This window comes from Sitodiplosis mosellana, unplaced genomic scaffold (assembly GCF_009176505.1).
Source record: "Sitodiplosis mosellana isolate CC-2019 unplaced genomic scaffold, AAFC_SMos_1.0 Smas_scaffold_1, whole genome shotgun sequence".
NCBI classification, from domain to species: Eukaryota; Metazoa; Arthropoda; class Insecta; order Diptera; family Cecidomyiidae; genus Sitodiplosis; species Sitodiplosis mosellana.
Genome location: NW_022595244.1, coordinates 898,093 through 917,550, shown reverse-complemented (window position 1 = coordinate 917,550; position 19,458 = coordinate 898,093). Strand labels below are relative to the sequence as shown.

The 19,458-nt window shown below is 36.2% G+C and overlaps 3 protein-coding genes across 6 annotated transcripts in view; 1 reads left to right on the top strand and 2 right to left on the bottom strand.

Moving 5' to 3' along the window:
• Positions 1–9,421, top strand: part of LOC129569747 (low-density lipoprotein receptor-like) — a 23,879-nt gene extending 14,458 nt beyond the window's left edge. For 2 of the 4 annotated variants that reach the window (XM_055448894.1, XM_055448903.1), the window contains exons 3-15: positions 3,240–3,359; positions 3,914–4,036; positions 4,153–4,205; positions 4,322–4,349; positions 4,436–4,578; positions 4,665–4,932; positions 5,089–5,308; positions 5,547–5,646; positions 5,961–6,767; positions 6,869–7,067; positions 7,177–7,310; positions 7,687–7,839; positions 7,965–9,421. In XM_055448894.1, coding sequence (XP_055304869.1) covers positions 3,240–3,359; positions 3,914–4,036; positions 4,153–4,205; positions 4,322–4,349; positions 4,436–4,578; positions 4,665–4,932; positions 5,089–5,308; positions 5,547–5,646; positions 5,961–6,767; positions 6,869–7,067; positions 7,177–7,310; positions 7,687–7,839; positions 7,965–8,009 — 2,393 coding nt within the window. In that variant the 3' untranslated portion in view covers positions 8,010–9,421. Of the gene's footprint in view, positions 2,050–2,381; positions 2,563–3,239; positions 3,360–3,913; positions 4,037–4,152; positions 4,206–4,321; positions 4,350–4,435; positions 4,579–4,664; positions 4,933–5,088; positions 5,309–5,546; positions 5,647–5,960; positions 6,768–6,868; positions 7,068–7,176; positions 7,311–7,686; positions 7,840–7,964 lie in introns of all 4 variants that reach the window. The other 2 variants (XM_055448920.1, XM_055448912.1) reach the window with 2 other exon arrangements.
• LOC129569841 (rhomboid-related protein 2-like) lies at positions 9,292–13,078 on the bottom strand. The gene is made up of 6 exons (XM_055449025.1): positions 12,116–13,078; positions 11,848–12,039; positions 11,711–11,768; positions 11,208–11,313; positions 10,800–11,124; positions 9,292–10,735 (listed from the first exon to the last, which is right to left on the bottom strand). Exons 1-6 carry the CDS (start codon positions 12,299–12,301, stop codon positions 10,424–10,426), a joined length of 1,179 nt encoding a protein of 392 aa, XP_055305000.1. The 5' UTR covers positions 12,302–13,078; the 3' UTR covers positions 9,292–10,423.
• Positions 13,079–15,689: 2,611 nt separating this feature from the next.
• LOC129569847 (rhomboid-related protein 2-like) lies at positions 15,690–19,369 on the bottom strand. Its single transcript, XM_055449037.1, has 6 exons — positions 18,764–19,369; positions 18,029–18,637; positions 17,632–17,884; positions 17,085–17,190; positions 16,651–16,990; positions 15,690–16,582 (listed from the first exon to the last, which is right to left on the bottom strand). Exons 2-6 carry the CDS (start codon positions 18,194–18,196, stop codon positions 16,283–16,285), a joined length of 1,167 nt encoding a protein of 388 aa, XP_055305012.1. The 5' UTR covers positions 18,197–18,637; positions 18,764–19,369; the 3' UTR covers positions 15,690–16,282.
• Positions 19,370–19,458: the final 89 nt, after the last annotated feature.

The following is a 19,458-nucleotide window of genomic DNA, read 5'->3' as shown; positions in this document are numbered from 1 at the left end:
TGTTAATAACATAACATATAATATTTTAGTATCCTTAAATCTGTACGATTGCATACAATGCTGCTGTGACACAAATTAAAAACATGACACAAAGCGAGCGAACGGAACGAATGCCGCGGTAGCGATGTCGTCGTTGTCGTCGTCGTCATCACTCGATGAGTGCGCTTCGAAGTGTGTTTGTTTAGAGTGAGTTACGTTCAAGATATTGACTGACTGTGGTGACACATAATATTAAATGTGTTGATAATGCATGAGCTGCCTGATAATTGATAATGCAATGTCAACGTTTTGCTGTAATAGCAACACATCACCCATACACGACGACACAACACATACCAAGCCTTTGTTACTCACATTAAATGCCTTTGCAGCATCGCTGGTGGTTTTCCAGAAGAATGTCAACTGGAATACTCTTAGCTATATCGTATTGCACAGAATTTTGGGCAAATTACACGCATAAACCGCAATGTTTCGATGAACGTCTGTCGCCCTTAACAAGAAAAACCCCTCATAAAAATAAACACGCTCAATTTTAATTGTGGAACAAAGAACCATCGAACGAACGAACAAACGCCTTGATAATAATCATTTAAATTTCATTAATTCCACTTGGTGGCAGACGATTGGTGATGTTATTCGCATTAATCCTTTTCTAAAAAGAAATTCCACCACAAACCCAACCGTTCGCCAAATCGTCATACATTCGAAATGAAAAAAATAACAGTACACACTACACATATAACGAGTCCCATTTTAAATTCGACTGAGGAGAGAAAAAAGCAAACGAAAAATCAACAAAGATTCAACTGGACGTGGAATGTGCGACGGGAGGGAAAACACATCAGGGTCGTTCACAATGTAGCAATTGACGTTCAAATAAATCGAAACGGCAACCGGTGAAAATGCTGACAGACGGTCACAAACGAGTTGCCATAAATTTATAACGGTGCAGAAAGCACAATCTTTCCGACATAAAGCCAGAGCGAGCGAGAGCGAGTTACAGTCACTCTCTGTACAACACTCAACACATGTAATTAAATCTCGTTCATTGGTACGGGAATATTCATTCAGGCGCCCAAATAACAACCGCTCCACACCAATTTGCCCAGTGTTTTCAATCGGAAGTTTGTTTTCTGTTCAACACATCCATTTAAAATCGATACGGGATTGAACCGAATCAGAGAGCAGAAGTAGAGAGAAAGAAAGGGAGTGAGAGAATGACTGAGCAAACGAAAGATTGTGTGTTGGGCAATGGGCCAGTTGAAATCGGTATCGGTATAAATACGAGTGCCGCTGATCATGGTTGAAGTCAATTCGATAACCGTCGGCTGTCGTGTGAGATGCAATAAATTTATCAGTTTTCAAAATAAATCAAGTGTTAAAACCATCGAGTGAAAGAGACTGATGTGACTTACGTTACTTTTGACCATTTTGTGAGCGAAGGAACAAAAACAACAACAACACATAAAATTTCCATCAATGGCAATTTAATTGATTTTCTGCAGACTCCGTTTGCCTTTTTCCATTTCCCGTACCCAACTTTGAAACGGATAATTTATTTTGTAGCCAACTTGTAGGTCACTTTTTGCTACTTGTTTTTTTTTTATTCTGCGTATTCAAACGATTGAGCGCCATATCTTCCGCCCCTCCCCACTGCAGCTTTGGAGCTATAGATTCAGACAATCCATCAATTAAATGCATAATTATAATATTCTGCGCTTCAATATTATGTTCAATGAGCAACAGCAAAAGTATATTAAAATACTTGAAAATCGAGAGTGTATTACGTCGTTGCGTCGCCCGATCTCGTTCTAATTTGGCCCCGATTTCTTGACGTCCTTTTTTTCCCACCAAGTCAATATGTATTCAATAGATTAGCTCAACCGTGATCTTTTTTCGCCTCATTTTACTTTCAATTTGCATGCATTCAATCACCCAATTGCGTCAGATAGTTTTATTGGATTGTCAATTATGTCGATCGTCTCGCCGAGAGTGAAAAACGAATGGCGTCACTGTCAACTTATTAGTTAGTTTACTGGAATAATAGTGGTTAGTTTACTGGAATTTTTTTTTCTAAAAAAAAAATCAAAACATCTCTACATATTCACTGCGATTAGAGATTACAAGAGTGTTTTTGCCCGTCTTGTTTTTGTAATGCGGTAATCGGCATTTTGTCGTTATAGGGAAAAAAATACGGTTCAAAAGATAATTGTGCTACGTTCGCTTCGGTTCTGTCGTTCGTTTTGCTTATATTCAAATCAGAATGTAGAACGGCTTTGGCCAGTTTGTAATCATATAGTGCGCAGTGGAGCTACATGCTCTTTTCCTCTAGTCCCTGAGTTGTGTGTGCAATGGCTAATTAGTTTAGTTTTGCATTTTAGTGCGGTGAGAAACAATTACAGAAAGAAGGACGCAGAAGAACATTGGAATATAAATACAGCATTGGATTGAAAGTTCTGAAGAGTTGGAAATTGATGATGATAATGATGAAATCAGTAGTTTTTGTTGCTATAGCAATTGTGATTAGTGGTGTATTCGTCGCCACAGTTGATGCGGTGGTTGGTAAGTTTCATCTCTTTTGTGCAGTAGCATTAGCAGGCTCCGTTGCCGCCGCCATCACCGCCGTTACTCGTTTCATATATAATTAACGGGCAAATCGAATTTTCCTCCGGTTTGTTTGAACAAAAAGTTTCGGTTTGCATGCTTCGCTTAACAAGTGTACGTATTCAAAAGCGGCAGGCGACATAGCAACGTGTGTCTATCTCTCGGCAATCGTATGCAAATTGCTATAAGTAGACCATTCTAGCGTACATCTCATTGCGAAATGTTATTATTATTCACGAAAAAGATTATGGAAATTCATCACAAAATTTATACCGATAGGATCGCGAAGAACAATGAACTGATTGGTGGTGGTGATAGTGAAAGAGAGAGAATATGAAATTTCTCGAAAATATCTGATTGAAATTGCACTGGGAGTGCACAGAAAATAATAAATTTAATTATAATTGTAACATTGAGGTCAATTTTGACGAACCTTTTTCTCATTGTATGAATCAATAAAAAAAACGAGATTGAATTATTATGTTTACTCGCTATTTCGGCCGAGAGAGAAGCAGCAGCGGCGGCAGCAAAAAAACAAACCATATCAAGCGTTGACATGAAAAGTGGCAATAACCGAACATTTAATGAATTACTCTTAAGCATTTTTGATGAATATTTAATTTCCCATTTCGCAGATAAGCCATGCGATGCTGATAAATTTAAATGCAAAAACGGCCGATGCATCCTCAGACGATGGCTCTGTGATAGAGAAAATGATTGCAGTGACGGTTCTGACGAAGATCCAGAAGTGTGCAGTAAGTGATTTGATTTGTGCTTAACATTGTGTGCCGAGATTGTTTTTGGCATCCACTCATTTGTTGGATGTTGTTTGCAATTGCATATATCACTTGTTTTCGCTTGTGTATTTCAATTTATATTTTGGCTACTTCTGCCTCTCTAGCAAAAGGCATAGACCCACTTATCAAAATTCCATTCCAGCTGCATTTCGTATTCATATTCTCGTCGCTTCTACATCCTCTATATTATTTCTTATCTCTCGCTACTCCATTTCCACTGGTGCACTTTTTCCTGTGTGGAAAAAAACCAAATCGCATTTTCATCTTTATTCTCTATCCATGTGTCATAATGCCCTATTTTGTTGCTGTCGTTGTTGTTAGTCGGTGCGCCGAAAATAGAAAACTATTTTAAATTATTCAAGCGAATTGAATTGAATAAATTATGAATTAATCTGCGAAAATTTGCAAGCAAACTACATCATATTCCGTTTTTTCTCCCTTCCTTTCTTCTCTCTTTCTATCGCTGCCTTTATCTCTCTTCCACGCGCGCGCTTACCGTCAATGCGAAACAGAAAAACATGTTTGTACGCCCGAAGAGTTTACATGCAAAAGTTCTGATGGCGAATGCATTCCCATGTCATGGGTGTGCGATGGAAACGCTGACTGTTCCAACGGATCCGATGAAACTACATGCAGTGAGTGTTGATGATGAAAAACTTTTTTTTTACATATCTTTTGGGAATGTTTATATGTTTCCATGCACTGTGAAACCGAATTCATTTTCGAAAAATTTCCCTTCATTCTTATGCAGATCAAACTTGTCGTTCCGATGAATTTACTTGTGCCAACGGTCGCTGTGTTCAGGTATAGTATGCGCTCTTTCAAACTCGTTTCCGAGCAAATCCTTTTGGATTCGCTTTTGCATTCATTTCTATTAATATTTCTTCGTGTTTGTCTCCCTTTTCTTATGGAATTTATAGTCGCGCTGGCGTTGTGATGCCGACGACGGTAAGTTATTTCCATGTGAAAAGTATTTTTAATATGAATACATTTCGAATTATTATTGACTTGTTCCGGGGAACCGTTTACTTTAGATTGCGGAGATGGAAGCGATGAATTAAACTGTCCCAAACAAAGATGCAAAGAAGACGACTTCAAGTGCGGCGATGGAACGTGCATTACACAGAAGTGGAAATGTGACGGTGACCCTGACTGTCCTGACGCCTCCGATGAATTCGTAAGCACTTCATTCTCTGCCCGTTTTTCACCCTAGAACGGATAATTATACATTTTTTATCCTTTGCCACACACACACACACACAGAATTGCACACAAACACAGCACATTTCCATGTCAATCTGCCCGGCAACCGACTTTCTATGTAATGATAAAATAACCTGCATTGATAGACAGTGGCTTTGCGATGGTGGTATCGATTGTCCAAATGGCGAAGATGAAAGCCTACAGAATTGCCAGAATAAAACGTGCCGCGACGATCAGTTCCAATGTAACGATTTAACATGCATACCCGGCCATTTGATGTGCTCAGGTGTGGCCGAGTGTCCCGATAGCAGTGACGAGGTCAACTGCAGTAAGTTTAAATCCACACTAAATCCTTTCGTACCAATTCAAAGGGAGGGAAAAACTCTTTTTCTCTCTCGGCTTCTATCTCACTGTCTGTCTGTCTCTATTTCGAATGCCAAAATGCAATTTATTTATTCGGGTTTGTTTGATAAACTTTCCCCAGCTGCTCCGATAAGAAGATGCGACCGAGCAACTGAATTTGATTGCGGCGGTGGAATGTGCATACCAAACGCCAAAGTTTGTGATCAAAAAGTTGACTGTCCACTCGGTAATGACGAACCCAAAGATAAGTGCTCGGTGAATGAATGCAAAATCAAGAAAGGCGGCTGTGATGACAAGTGTGTTGATACACCAGCTGGATTTTATTGTGAATGTCGAAATGGGTAAGTCGGTGTGTCCAAACTACAGTTTGGCTTTACTTTTATATTTTTTTCCCGGTTGGTATTTTGTTGGAGCGTTTTTTTCTCTCTTTTGCTGTTCTCCCCATCAAAATTAAAAACATGTGAGAGCAATGCAATGTGGATAAAAAAAAACTTTTCACATTTATATACACACATAGAGTGAGAAATTGCGCAGCATCTTGAATTCGAAGCATTTTTGACCATTTTCTCGCCTTCACAGTTACGAACTTCAAGGGAACACCACATGCGTTGACATTGATGAATGCAAAACTCCCGGAACATGCTCACAATACTGTACCAATGAAGTTGGTTCATATAAGGTAATTTGTTTTTCTCTCTCTGTATCTTATTGTAGTATCGGTGCTACACTACGCGTGCTATCGCAAGCTTGAGAAAATAGTGTAGCAAAAGTTTGTGCAAAGAAGAAAACTAGTTGGATCGTTTGTTTTTTGGATGGGTTTGGCTTAAAACAAAGTTTAGCTTTTGAAATGTTCCCTCCTTCGTATATTTTGTTTCTAAGTTGCTCACTTCTCTTTTTTCCCGTGTTTTTTCCTCTCTTTTTTCATCATGATTTCCGTTTTGTTTTCCAAACTAACTATGGCACACACACACACACACACACACACACACACAGTGCGAATGTGGAAAAGGATACATGCGAGATCCACGGCATCACAACAAATGCAAAGCGACCGAAGGACACGCTTCATTGTTATTCGCTCGGCGGCATGACATACGGAAAATTTCGCTCGAACACAATGAAATGACGTCGATTGTGAACAACACAAAATCGGCCACGGCCCTCGATTATGTATTCAGAACGGGCATGATATTCTGGAGCGATGTATCGGAGCAACGAATCTATAAAGCGCCCATTGATGAAGGCAACGAACGAATTGCCGTTGTGAAAGATTCAAAAGTGACAGCAGATGGCTTGGCCGTCGATTGGATTTACAATCATATTTATTATTCGGACACAAAGCGGTGCGCGATTGAGGTTACAAATTTCGATGGCACAATGACAAAGGAACTAATCAAGGACGATATTGAAATTCCACGAGCATTGGCACTGGATCCAGTTCATGGTTTCATGTATTGGTCGGATTGGGGCTCAAATCCGCGTATCGAACGCGCTGGCATGGATGGCTCACATCGACAGATTATCGTTAACAATAACATTAAATGGGCGAACGGACTTACACTCGACTTGGTACTGAATCGCATTTACTGGGTCGATGCAAAATTGAATATCATTTCGTCGTGCAATTTTGATGGCAGCGATCGACGCGTCATTTTATATTCGTCCGAGTATTTGCGGCATCCATTTTCAATTACCACATTCGAGGATTATGTGTACTGGACGGATTGGGACAAAGCGGCCGTTTTCAAGGCGAACAAATTTAATGGCAGCGACATTCAAGCCATTACCGCAATGCGAATGGTATGTATTTTTCATGGACGAGAAAAAAGAAAAATAACGACCCTAACCACATACATACATATATGGTATATTTGCTTGAGTGATTTGTCAATTTCTTACAGCTTCAACACCCGATGACCATTCACGTGTATCATCCGTACCGACAACCAGACGGCATCAATCATTGTTCCGCTGTTAACGGCCATTGCTCGCATTTGTGTCTGCCCGCACCACAAATACTGGCGCACAGTGCAAAAATCTCATGTGCATGTCCCACCGGATTGAAACTTCTCAACGATGGACAGACGTGCATTGAAGACGGTGAGTAAACTTTAGATGGTGAAACCGCCTCACCACAAGAAAATTTGAATGGAAAATGAATTAATCGATGTGGGTGTTTTTTTTTCTTTTTCTGTTGTTCAATTTACAGTTGACGTCAAAGTGGCCGGAAACAACCAATCGAATACAGAGCAATCGTCACCACATCCAGCTGAAAGTGATTCTGGCACCGTTGCTCTTATCGCCATCGCTATACTCACAACGATATTAATCATTGCTAGTGTGGTGAGTGTTATTAATAGATTTGTATATTTCATAGCTAAAATAGTCGCAATAATATATTTTTATATAATATTATGAGATTAATCGCTAAGTTGGGCTTCAAATGGCGATCGTTCGACCGATGTCATCGGTCTGATGGAATGGGAAAAAATCAATTAAAATATTTTGCGCGTCAGGCGCATTTTCAACACATATCCTCATCAATATTATGATCATTATTTTGCACGCGTTGAAATTAACTCTATTTTGATTGGCAGCCACCAATAAACGGTCCTCATTTGAGCTTTGACTCACGACGAATGTTAAATCTTCAAATTCCATTCATTGTATGACGCTGTGTTATTAATTGACGCATTTATTTATTTTGTGCGTAAAACAGTTGCTGTTCTGGATTTATCGATACTACATACAACACCGAACGCTGACGTCAATGAATTTCGACAATCCAGTTTATCGGAAAACCACCGAAGATCAATTCAGTTTGGAAAAGAACCTGCCCACACGAGTGTACGCCAGTTCGCTTGACGATGAGGTAAGTGTATTGCGTCATTCGATGCAATTCATTCGTTTTTTTTCTTCTCGTTTTTTTGCTATTAATATACAATCGTTTATTTTTAATCATTTTGCATTCGTTTTTTGTTGTTTTTTTCTTTTCAGATACATGAACCGCTGAACAAAGAGCCGCTTAATGACTTTTTGTAAATGTGACCGATTCAGGAAATAAAAAAAGGAACACATATGTTTATCTCATTAATTAGGTGCAATCGCCGCCAAAATGCATTGAAAATATGCTAAAGAATCTCATATTAAAACCGTTAATCCTACATTCATCAGAAGAATGAAACTAAATGAAAAGAAAAAAGTGCTCATCGGAAATGAAGGGATGAATTTCCAGAAATAAGAAGAAAAAACAGAGAGAAAAAGCAGACCGAAAACCATATTTAAGCAGAAATTGTTTAGCATTATGAATTTGTACATACTAGATTAGAGTATAATATTTAAGGAAATTGTGTAAATCTTGAGTCTCATTGATTGTCGGATCGAGAGATTTTCTAGTAAAGAAGATGATGTATGCATGTATAACGAACGATGTTCGCAACATTTCGTTGTGAATTAGCCAAAATGAAGCATGATAACGAAGAAGAAGAAGAAGAAGAAAACAAAAAAAAATTCATTTAAGTAAATTTCTCTCATTAAATTTAGATGCATCCTCTTTTTTATTTACAGAGAGATTCTCTACCAAAGTTTTGTCTGTATTTATATTAAATAATTATCATCATTTTCGATTGATTCGATTTGTGTTTTTTTTTAAATATTATATGAAAAGGAAAAAAGCTTACAAAAAAAAATTAGAATTTTTTTAAAAACAAATTATGTGAATCTTTAGTGAAATTTCTTTAATTGAAGATTTATTCTGTCTGTGGTTGTTTTTTTTAAGGCATGTGTTTTTTTTCTTGAGCTGTACCATTGAGTTAATCGTTGAATGAAGATAAGCTGCAAATTCGTTCAAAGAAAGTAAAAATTAATGCAAAGGACGTAATATGAACGAAGAGAAAATGCTCAAAATCTTGTTTAATTCCATTTACTTGGTTTTAGTTACCAAGTGATAAATCGGAGAGTTAACCAAGTGTAAGCCGAATCGAATGATTCATAGAACAAAGAACGGCCCTAGATTTCGGAATGCCATAAATGAGGAAAGGGACACTTACAAGCTATATTCAAAAACTAAACTAAATAGCATAACAGATAACATGAAATGCCAAAATATTCACATTACAAGAAAATCTACTTCAATATTTAATTATTCATTCACTCAAAACAAACAAAACACAAATATGGATCTTAAACAAATTCTCATGGAACTGAATTTCAAAATGTTTGTTTTTAGGTAAAACAAAAACGAAAATAAAATGATATATGAATTTATGCCAATATAAAGAAGACAACAACAACAACAACAAAAAAAATGCCACATGCATTATTCGGTTAAAGGATAGATCTTAAATGAAATTATTATTATTACAGATATTGAAATATTGTATATTGCAGCTATTATTATCAAACTCTTATGGAATATTTGACCATAAATAAAATGAAATTAGAATCAAATTCAATCGACAAATGTGGTTTTCTTTGTTTTTACCTCTTTGGCAACTGGCTCTTTCGACATTTGTGGTTTACCTTGTGGGTGTCCCAAATCAGGTTTGTATGTCATAACTTTGACTTTTATTCTATATGACTTCAATATATTTTATTGCAAAACGCAATGTACAAGCGTAATGGATGCGATTTTCTTCAATGCGATCCATGTTCAAAATATCCAGTTTCCAGTTTCCAGTTTCATCACTTTTTGTCTAGTATAGCTTTTTGTTCGAATGCATATCCGTAAATAGGGTGAAATGGTAGGTGAAATGGTTTCTCGGGTAACCAATTCAAAAACGAAAATGAGATTTCAACGTTTCAAACGATAACGATTCAAGCGTTAGCATCAATATTTGGATGTGTATTGTGTATTGTGCACCAGCTGAAATACTTTTTCGTTGAAAAAATTCTTTTTTTTATGTTCCGTAATTGTTTTCATCCGCATCAACATTCACATGATTTTTGCTTGAAACACAAATTGAATTGAAAATAAGTTTTTTTTTATAAAATTTCAAGTTAAAATGTAATCATGAACATAAGCCGATGGATACATAAAGGCAAACAATCATGTGCAAATATTCACATTTACTTTCAATCCGTTCCACGTTTTTTTCCATGCATAAATCAATTACATAAATGAATTAAGCCTATAAATGAAAATAAAAAATACATAAAGGCGCTTAAGACTATCAAATTTGGAATAAAAATCATTTTTGTTTATAAAGCTACCCTTTTGAATGCCGTGGCATTTTTTTGGCTTGCATTTAAAAAAAGTGGGTCGATATTCAAATGTTCAAATGAGATACGTTTTTCACATTCATATGATATGACCTCTTGTATTGACTTGTTTTTTTTTAAATCGCTTGTTACAAGCGCTTGATGAAATTGAGAATGTCGGGAGGTGTCTAAATAAAAATTGACCGATTTGAGATTGAAAATGGCGCTTAAAGCAATTACTATTCCTTTTGACTTCGTTATGAACATTCGACACTAACAAATGAATCAAAGTAGAAGATGTTGATGCAAACGCCGGCTAATAAAAGTAATACAAAGAGAGTAACTGCAGCAAACCAAAGTTTTCGTTTCCACGGTCGTTGTTTCAAATTGCAAAGTACACCGATTCCAACCAACAGTCCTGCAACCGCGCCACCCAAATGTGCAAAGTGTGCCGTTCCGCCATCAACGATACCCGACTGAGCCTCGATACAGCTACGATAAAAATCGGCTCCGCAATAAATCATGAAGAAGGTCAGTTGAAAATATGGATGATACATTTCCTTCCAATTCTGAAATAATGAACGAATGATTAGCGATTTGTCGTTGGTCGTTTGTGTATAGTGAAGTGTTTACCATGATGACCGTTGCTATGTGGGAAACTAGCAAAGCGTAAACTCCAGCAGATGCGCCATGCAATTTCATTCCACTTGTAATTGAATATAATATCGAACCCGCCAACACTCCAGAGAGGTAAATCAATGTCATGCGCCACCAATGATTGACCAATTCAAGTGGGAATCCAAGACAAATCTGCATGACTAAATTGCCTATGAGATGTGCGTAATTGGAATGAATAAACATATAGCTGATAAAACGCCACAACTCCATTCGATTGCAAGGATCGTATCTAAGTACTCCCGCAAGCTTAGTGTCTCGTTCAACTTTGAATTCGCCCGTTCTGTAAAAAATATGACGAATTTTTTATTTGATTCGTTAAAAATTGTATGGATTGAAATAAGAAAACAAAAAGGTTGTACGCACTCATTGTAGCACATTGATATAAAAAAGATGATTATTTGAACTACACTGAATGCAATCATCGTGACTGGTGGTGGCCAACAGCTCATGGCATCCTCATATAGATCGTCTGTTGAAAAATCGGAACAAAAAGAAAATTTATTAGCTTCCAATTTGCAAACGTGCATTGCTTAAATGTATGTGATGATTGATTTCATGGAAGCAATACACTTTTGTTCATTAAACTTCCCAATATCGATCTCATTTTCCCAGGAACCATCATACAACACTCTAATCAAATTGTTCACATGATGGTGATTCAGTACACTCGTTAGTGAAAACCATGCAATGGAATTTTCATCAAGTGTGTATTACAATCTATTCCTTCCTTGAGTCATGAGTTTTGATACGCTAATTCAGAATTTCATGTACTTATTTAGTAGCCAGCAAATACTTCAATTTGGAATGCACGCGCCGAAATGCACAACGATGCTCACGTTAAATTAAGAATTTTCAACTCAACTTACCCATTGAATCGTTTATATTAATTCGGGATACAACCATTATCTCACAGTATTTGGATACCTAGTAGCAAATGATAAATGGAAAAGTAGGCATATTTCGGAAACCAATAATGCATTTTAATTTGAGCGTATTTGGATACCATTCGCTGGAATTTGTTAATCCTGTATACGCTTATTTGCAAAAATTCCTCAAAGTTCAATTTCTCATCGGAGTTTTCACCGTATTTCTTTTGAATTTGTGTCATAATATGCCTTCCCAATTTTGGTTCCAAATAATTCAGAAAACTTTGCAGTGTTCGTATGCTTACAACTCCGTCCTTATTAGTATCCATCTAAAGCGCGAAAAAAAATTCAACAAATCCATCATTCACCAAATCATATTTTGTACCATCCGATCTTTAAACTAACCATTGCGAAAAATTCGCGCATATTCTGATTATGTTCATTTTTAACAAACATTTCTGCGATTCTGCCCGTCTCCACATCCGACCGCATCACACTGCGCTGATACATCAATTTCGCTTCTTTTGATTGCACTGATCTGTTATTCAGTGCAATTCCATCCACACTACAAGACTTTTTAATCCTACTCATTGTATCACAATTAAAACGGTTAATTTGGAAAAGAAGCTCGTTCAAATTAAAGTCGCAAACACAAGATTATTATGTTTCACAATAATCACTAACTTAAAGCAAAAAAAAAACAATTAAATGCGAACACTACAGTAGTCAGAATTATACTGAGCGTACATTGGGAAATTCTTGATTTTTTTTATATATTTTTATGATCTTATGACTAAACCCCAAAACGTCTTGCTACTTCTGATTATGGCCATAATAAGCTACAAAATCCAGCAAAAATGTCAAGCATTTTGTTTGACTGAATAATAATATAGGGATTTTGCCCATGAGAAATTGACTCACAGCCTGATTATCAGACTATATCCGAAACTCCGCTTATGGTTATGAAGAATGTTTAACACCGTTTTGAATTTTTTTGACTATGTATCAATGTTGCATTGTGTCATGCTTTGAATATGCGTATGAAATCGATGAATCTACATTGCATGTTGTATATTTTTGAATGTGTATCATTAGTCATTCAAAAACGAGTGTCTCATCAATCATTTTAAGGAGAATGGATCGTCGCATCGTATGCATCTACTTGATGTTTGTTTCAGACCATATTCATTTCGATATTCAATTTCTGTCTTTGACCTTTTTATTGAAGCGTTCTTCATAATAATTGCAAGGCACAAATGTTTATGAATCTCGATTGAATCTCACTTGGAAAATTAATATTAACCCTTTGACGACCAAAACTGAACGGCTTGGAATTTTGCAATTCTGATTGCAGATTCGTGCTCAGCGACCCCAAAAACCTTAGTAAAAGTGTTATCAATAATTAATTTTTTTAATTGCAAATATGAAAAAAATGATGGGACATATATGTCCCATTAGTCGGTAACGGTAACTATTTCTCTATGAAAAAAAAAAACATGTCTCCAATAGGAACTACGTGTAAAATCTTTTTAATTTTTAATTTTTTTAGAATCGTTTGGAACCGAAAATGGTTTGAATTATGATTTGTTGTGCCCATTTAACCCTTTATCACATTTCGGTTCCTAAAGTAACCAGATACGCCAGACGCTATAGCTATGAAACCACTGAATATTTTTACATTCTGGTTTGGAAACGAATGTAGGAAAATGAACTAGCTTTCATTTGATACTTTACAGGCTACAATCAGCTGGCTGAATGGAAAGTTTTTTCTGTTCATGTACTGCTGTAAAAAAAATGCGAAATTATAGCAGAATTCCACATTTTTCCTCCTCTTATCTTGTAGGTTTGTTCATTCTTTTCAATTGTCAAATTGGGACTCGTAGGACCAAAACACATCAATTTAACTTTCTGCATCATTAGTTTTATAAAATTTATTTTTTTCAAGCTTTTATAGTGATTTGACACTTTTGACTCTTTCCGATTTTCTCGACAAATACGCAATTTTTCAAAAATCTAAGTATGAGGTCTTTCTCTATTTATCGTGGCACAAAACATATATCAAAATGATTCAAAAACAAAAAATTGTGCATCAAAGGGTTAATCACGAATTTAATGATCTTTTTGTAAATTTGTGTGTTTGAAAATTCGCGAAAAATGGTTCAAATACAGGGAAATCAGTGGTAATTAGTTACCTTTACCGACCAATCGGAAACATATGTCCCATCGCGCCAAACGCAATAAAAATTTCTAAAAAAAAATTCTGGAGAAAAGTCGATTATTTTTAGAAAGTAGCGGACATTCCGCACAACATTTCAAATTTTCAGCTTTAAAAGTTGCACCGTCCAAATTATATAGGGTTTGACGCAACTTGAAAAAAAAGTTAAGATTTTTTGACTTTGATGTGTGTGACTTTGAGCACAGTGATGATAAATATCCAATATTATGGAACTTTCTGGTAGCTAAATTGAAATTATTGACGAAAAACAAAATGGGACATATGTGTCCCAAAGGTCGTCAAAGGGTTAACTATTGAATGGAAGAAAGAAAAAAGAAACGCAATTATGAGTACGAATTGCGTTCCAATTCCGGCTTCAATTCCGAGAAATATATCTATCAAAAATGATTCGTTCGTAAAATATGTCGCAAATATTTTTCAACGCTATGAACAAATCCAAATCAAAAAGATCTGTTGATAGTATGATTCAACCGTAATATAGGTATGACGTAGCACATATTTTGCAATAGGTATTGAGTCATTGTAGATTTTATGAATGAAAATCTATACTGTTTGCAATAAAAGTTCAATGATATTGTGGAGTTTAGCAATCACAGCGTTTATCTTGGAATGAAGAATCAGGAGTCTATAGACTGAGATGTATACATTTCTGTTGCATTGGTGATAAGCGACATGACAGCATTGTAAAAAAAAATGTCGGTCAGAAGGGAAGTTTAACCGGGCTTGTATGAGTAAAAATATAAATTAAAAAATCCCTTTTTTATCTCTATCGTAGAACTCGATTAAGAAAAAATATCACAAAAAAGTCAAAAGAGCGTTTAGAAAGTAGCCGCGGCTACTGTTGCTACCTATGAATAGAGTGGTTTTTTGTGATTGAACTGAATGCGTCATGGTGATAGCATCACAAGCTAGACCACAAGTGGGTTTAATCCGTTCAATTGAACGTGATAAGTCAAAATATTGAGGCTTGTCAGCGCGTGTTATTGTACTTCTACGAATATTGGCGTATTGTCGCATCTTGAAACGCAACGGCAGGTGCGGTAAACCCTGTTCACTATAACACACACAAACACAGAAATGATGTTGCTATTTTTTGCGTCGAACGAGTTATGACTCACCGTATGCAAGTTAGTTCGGAGAATTTCTACTATTTTCAATTGAATTGTTTTAACTATGGTCAGTGCTCGTTGATTACTTTACTGCGTAGTAAACGAATTTTTTTGTAGACGTTTTTCATGTATTTCTAAAACCACAATCAAACAACATTGAACTGCGATAGCACCACAAATCAAAACAAAAGCAGAAACAAGTGGAATATTCGGCTATGTCGGAAATAAAAATGAGCAAATTGATTAATTTCGGTCGTCTGAGTGCTTCTAAGAATGATAAGCGCACAACATCTAAGCGGCTCAGCATTAAAATAGCGCAGCGTATTTTGACGATGAATTCTGTGAAGTATGAGATTACGGATACATTTACTTCGTCTTAAATTGATTCCAACAATGAAATATTAAAACTAGCGGTGGAGTGAAGATAATGTAGCAATTGGTTCGAAGAACGGCCTAAACCATGCATTGATGCCGTGCAATTATGAATTATTGATAATTCAGAAACTGTTAATCATAATAATAAAATCGATAGAATTTTCAAAGACTTGTTCTAAGTCTAAAACCGGAATATTTCATTTATAGAATGCATTTTTAATGTTTAACTACGGAATTAAAGAAACAAAAGCGCCTCATGTGTAAGAATTTGTAAAGTCATTTTTTATTGTTTCCATTCATTCTTGTGCATAAACGCTTCGTGATCGATACAGAAATAATAGCGTAGCCATGTGAATATAACCTGGCTCTGGTGTTTATAAAATTGTGCACGCGACAAACTCTTTTCGTTGTGATATAGTACTGTTTTTCCGTGTGGATTGAAATGCAAAATTTAACATTAATATAAATAAATCACGACATGAAACAACTATGACATGAAATTTTCTTACTCAATAGAAACTAGATCGTTGTTCTCTAACATATACTATACTCGTTGCTTGAGTATTTATACAATTAATCGATCGATATATTGTAATACGACTTCAACCCTAAGAACAAGGAAGAGAAATCATCCCGTAACCTCAATAGAATCCCTCAAATGCAACATTTGAAAAATCTCTCCTAAAAATGCTTTTGGCATTTGATTGTGTAAAAATAGACACCAAAAAGTTTTCTAAAAAAAAGACTAAATATGAAAGATACATTCTTAAAATACTAATGGCTTATCGGATTGATACAAAGTCATTCATTTTTTTTCAAGCAGAAGTTGAAAACCAAATCCTCCACCTTTGCTCACGTCTGCAGGAAATGTTGGTCGTAGAAGATGTGAATGGAAATGCCGGTTATCATCAAGAGGAAGTATAAGGTTACAGCGCACCACCACAACCAGCGCTCCCATCGCCGAACTTCGAGGTTTTGAAGCACACCAATACCGACAAGCAGCCCAGCAATCGCACCACATAAATGTGAGACATAACCAACTTGGTCATAGATATTGTTGAAGTAACGCCAGGCAGTGAAACCAAAATCAGTGATGCAAAAGGTCAGGAACAAGAATAATTGAACGATAGCGTATTCCATTTCTTTCCAATTCTGAAAAATGAAAATAGAGGGATTTAGTCCATGCATATTTAATCTCGCATTTTAATATTGGATCTTACCATAATAATTGTAGCGATGTGTGCCGTGATTAACGCGTACACGCCACCACTAGCACCAGCCAAGTAGATATTTGGGCTCACAATCGACGTTCCCATCGAACCAGCCAAGACACCGGCCAGGTAAACAAGTGCCACACGCCACCAATGATGGACCAACTCGAGTGCAACGCCCAAAAATAATTGAATGATCAAATTCATCATAATATGCATGACGTCAGCGTGAACAAACATATATGTAATGAACCGCCATGCCTCAACACGACGATATGGATTGTAGATAAACAAAGCAGCCGGCCCATTTGTATTCTCACCGACTGGTTTACGGTTGTATTTATCCTCACTACAGTAAAACAACAAAACAAAAGGCAGTTTTAATACCAAACCAACGACAATTATTATCGAATAAATCGTTGAAATTTCAACGTACGACTCACCTAAAGTAAATTATATCGACCAAAAACATTATTATTTCAACAATCGAAAATGTAATCATCGTTAACGGCGGCGGACAAACAGTCATGCTTCGTTCGTAGGCACCATCTGTAAAAACAAACAAAACGCATGATAATTCCTTTGTTTACTTTGGTTGGAGATTTCGCAAGCGAAAAGAAAGCGATGATTCACAATGATGAGTCAAATGAATGCATATTTCTGGTATGATGAAAGGCAGACGATTATTCAGTTAGACGATGAAAAAAATATATGACCAGTTAAAGATATAAATTGAGTTTGCAACCACCCCATATTATTGTATTTAGTTTGCTTTAAATGTGTGCATGAATGAACGCATGATCACAATGGAATTTCCATTGAAGCAAAGCGATTGATATAGATGAGAAGCCATTAGCCATATAAAGCACGTTGTAATAGTAACAAACCTATTGATTCGAAAGATAGCTGCGATTGATTAAAATGTAAGATGTAAAGAGAAATTATTGGTATAAGAGAAAGACACGCATTTGTGGCGTGTTTTATCCTTACCAGTTTCATCCGCTTCGGGACGATTTGGTGACGGTACGATCATTTTGCAATATCTGAACACCAAATGCGAGAAGAGCCATTTCTGTCTCAAACTGAGTTGATAGAACTCTTCAAAATTGAGAGCACCGTCGGAATCTTCGTCCGACATCCGAAAAATATGTTCGGCCAGATATTCGGGTAGTCGACATTGCAAATTTTTGATGTGTTGCTTCAATTCGCGTATGTTCAAGCGACCATCGTTGTTAGTGTCCAGCTAAAAAGAAAGGATTTTAATGCAATTGCTTCATTTGAAATGGTTTCAGCTAAGCTAATTAGCTTTGCCATCTTTGCAGAGATAGGACAAAACAATCCAGAACTAAAAAGACCAAAAACATCAAATAAAATCAGAGATTCTAACCGATTCGAAAATTTCACGCATTTTTCGGCGGTCAGCGCGTTCTTCTTCTGAGGTCATTTGTTGTAAATTGTTATGCTCTTGATCCATCTCTTGTCGCAGTCTTTGTAAGCCCTTCAAATCATAGCTCACCATTTGTTGCATTTGAACTTGTTGCGTTTGTTGCGCCATTTTGTCAATTTGTTGCGAAATTCCGTACACACGATCAAAAAATAAAGCCGTTCACCGAAAACGAATTCGTTGTTAAGGATTTAAGCCGAAGAGTTTTTCGGTTGAATCAATTAAGTGATAATTTTTGTTTAGAATTTGAGATAATTTTATATATAATAACAATATAATCGAATTCTCTCATTTCACTAATCAATGAAGAAGTAATCGATTTTAGATCGATGTCATCCTACAATGGAATGCGTAGAAAGAATTTCAAAAATTTCGTTAGATTCATACCGCACGCAGCATTCCGTTGTGGTTTTGCTTTATCGGTTCACTCTTCACATTTGCGATCTTCAATTGAACTACGTAGTATGTATGTATACATTTCTGTTGCATTGGTGATAAGCGACATGACAGCATTGTAAAAAAAATGTCGGTCAGAAGGGAAGTTTAACCGGGCTTGTATGAGTAAAAATATAAATTAAAAAATCCCTTTTTTATCTCTATCGTAGAACTCGATTAAGAAAAAATATCACAAAAAATTCAAAAGAGCGTTTAGAAAGTAGCCGCGGCTACTGTTGCTACCTATGAATAGAGTGGTTACTTGTGATTGAACTGAATGCGTCATGGTGATAGCATCACAAGCTAGACCACAAGTGGGTTTAATCCGTTCAATTGAACTACATTCAAATCGACTATTGGGTTGGGTTCTCCAATCGAACACAAATCGTCGTTAGGTGTTTTTGTAGGTTTTTGCAAACTATTCACCATCACTTTGTTCTGTATTGTAAACACTTTTGTGTATAATTTTACGTTGGGAAATTGTTTGGATAATTGACTGACTGATTCGATCTGTATCCGCTAAATGACACCGACAACACAAACCGTCGTCACAACAAAACAAGAGCTTGGTCTGAACTGAAAAAGAGCTTGTTCTGAACTGAAGGCACATCATTGCGTGTCTTCGCTTTGCCGATCTAGCAATCCCATCCACACTACAACACTTTTCAATCCTATTCATTGTGTCACAATTAAAACGGGTGTTAATTTGCACAAAAAGATCGTTCATTAAAGTCAAAATATTATCATGTCCTTCAATAAGCACTAACTTAGAGCAAAAAAAACATATTAAACAATTAAATGCAAACAAGAATGCTAAACAACGCATTGATGCCGTGCAGTTATTGACTAGGTTATTGATAATCATAATAATAAAATCGATAGAATTTTCAAAGACTTGTTCTAAGTCTAAAACCGGAATATTTCATTTATAGAATGCA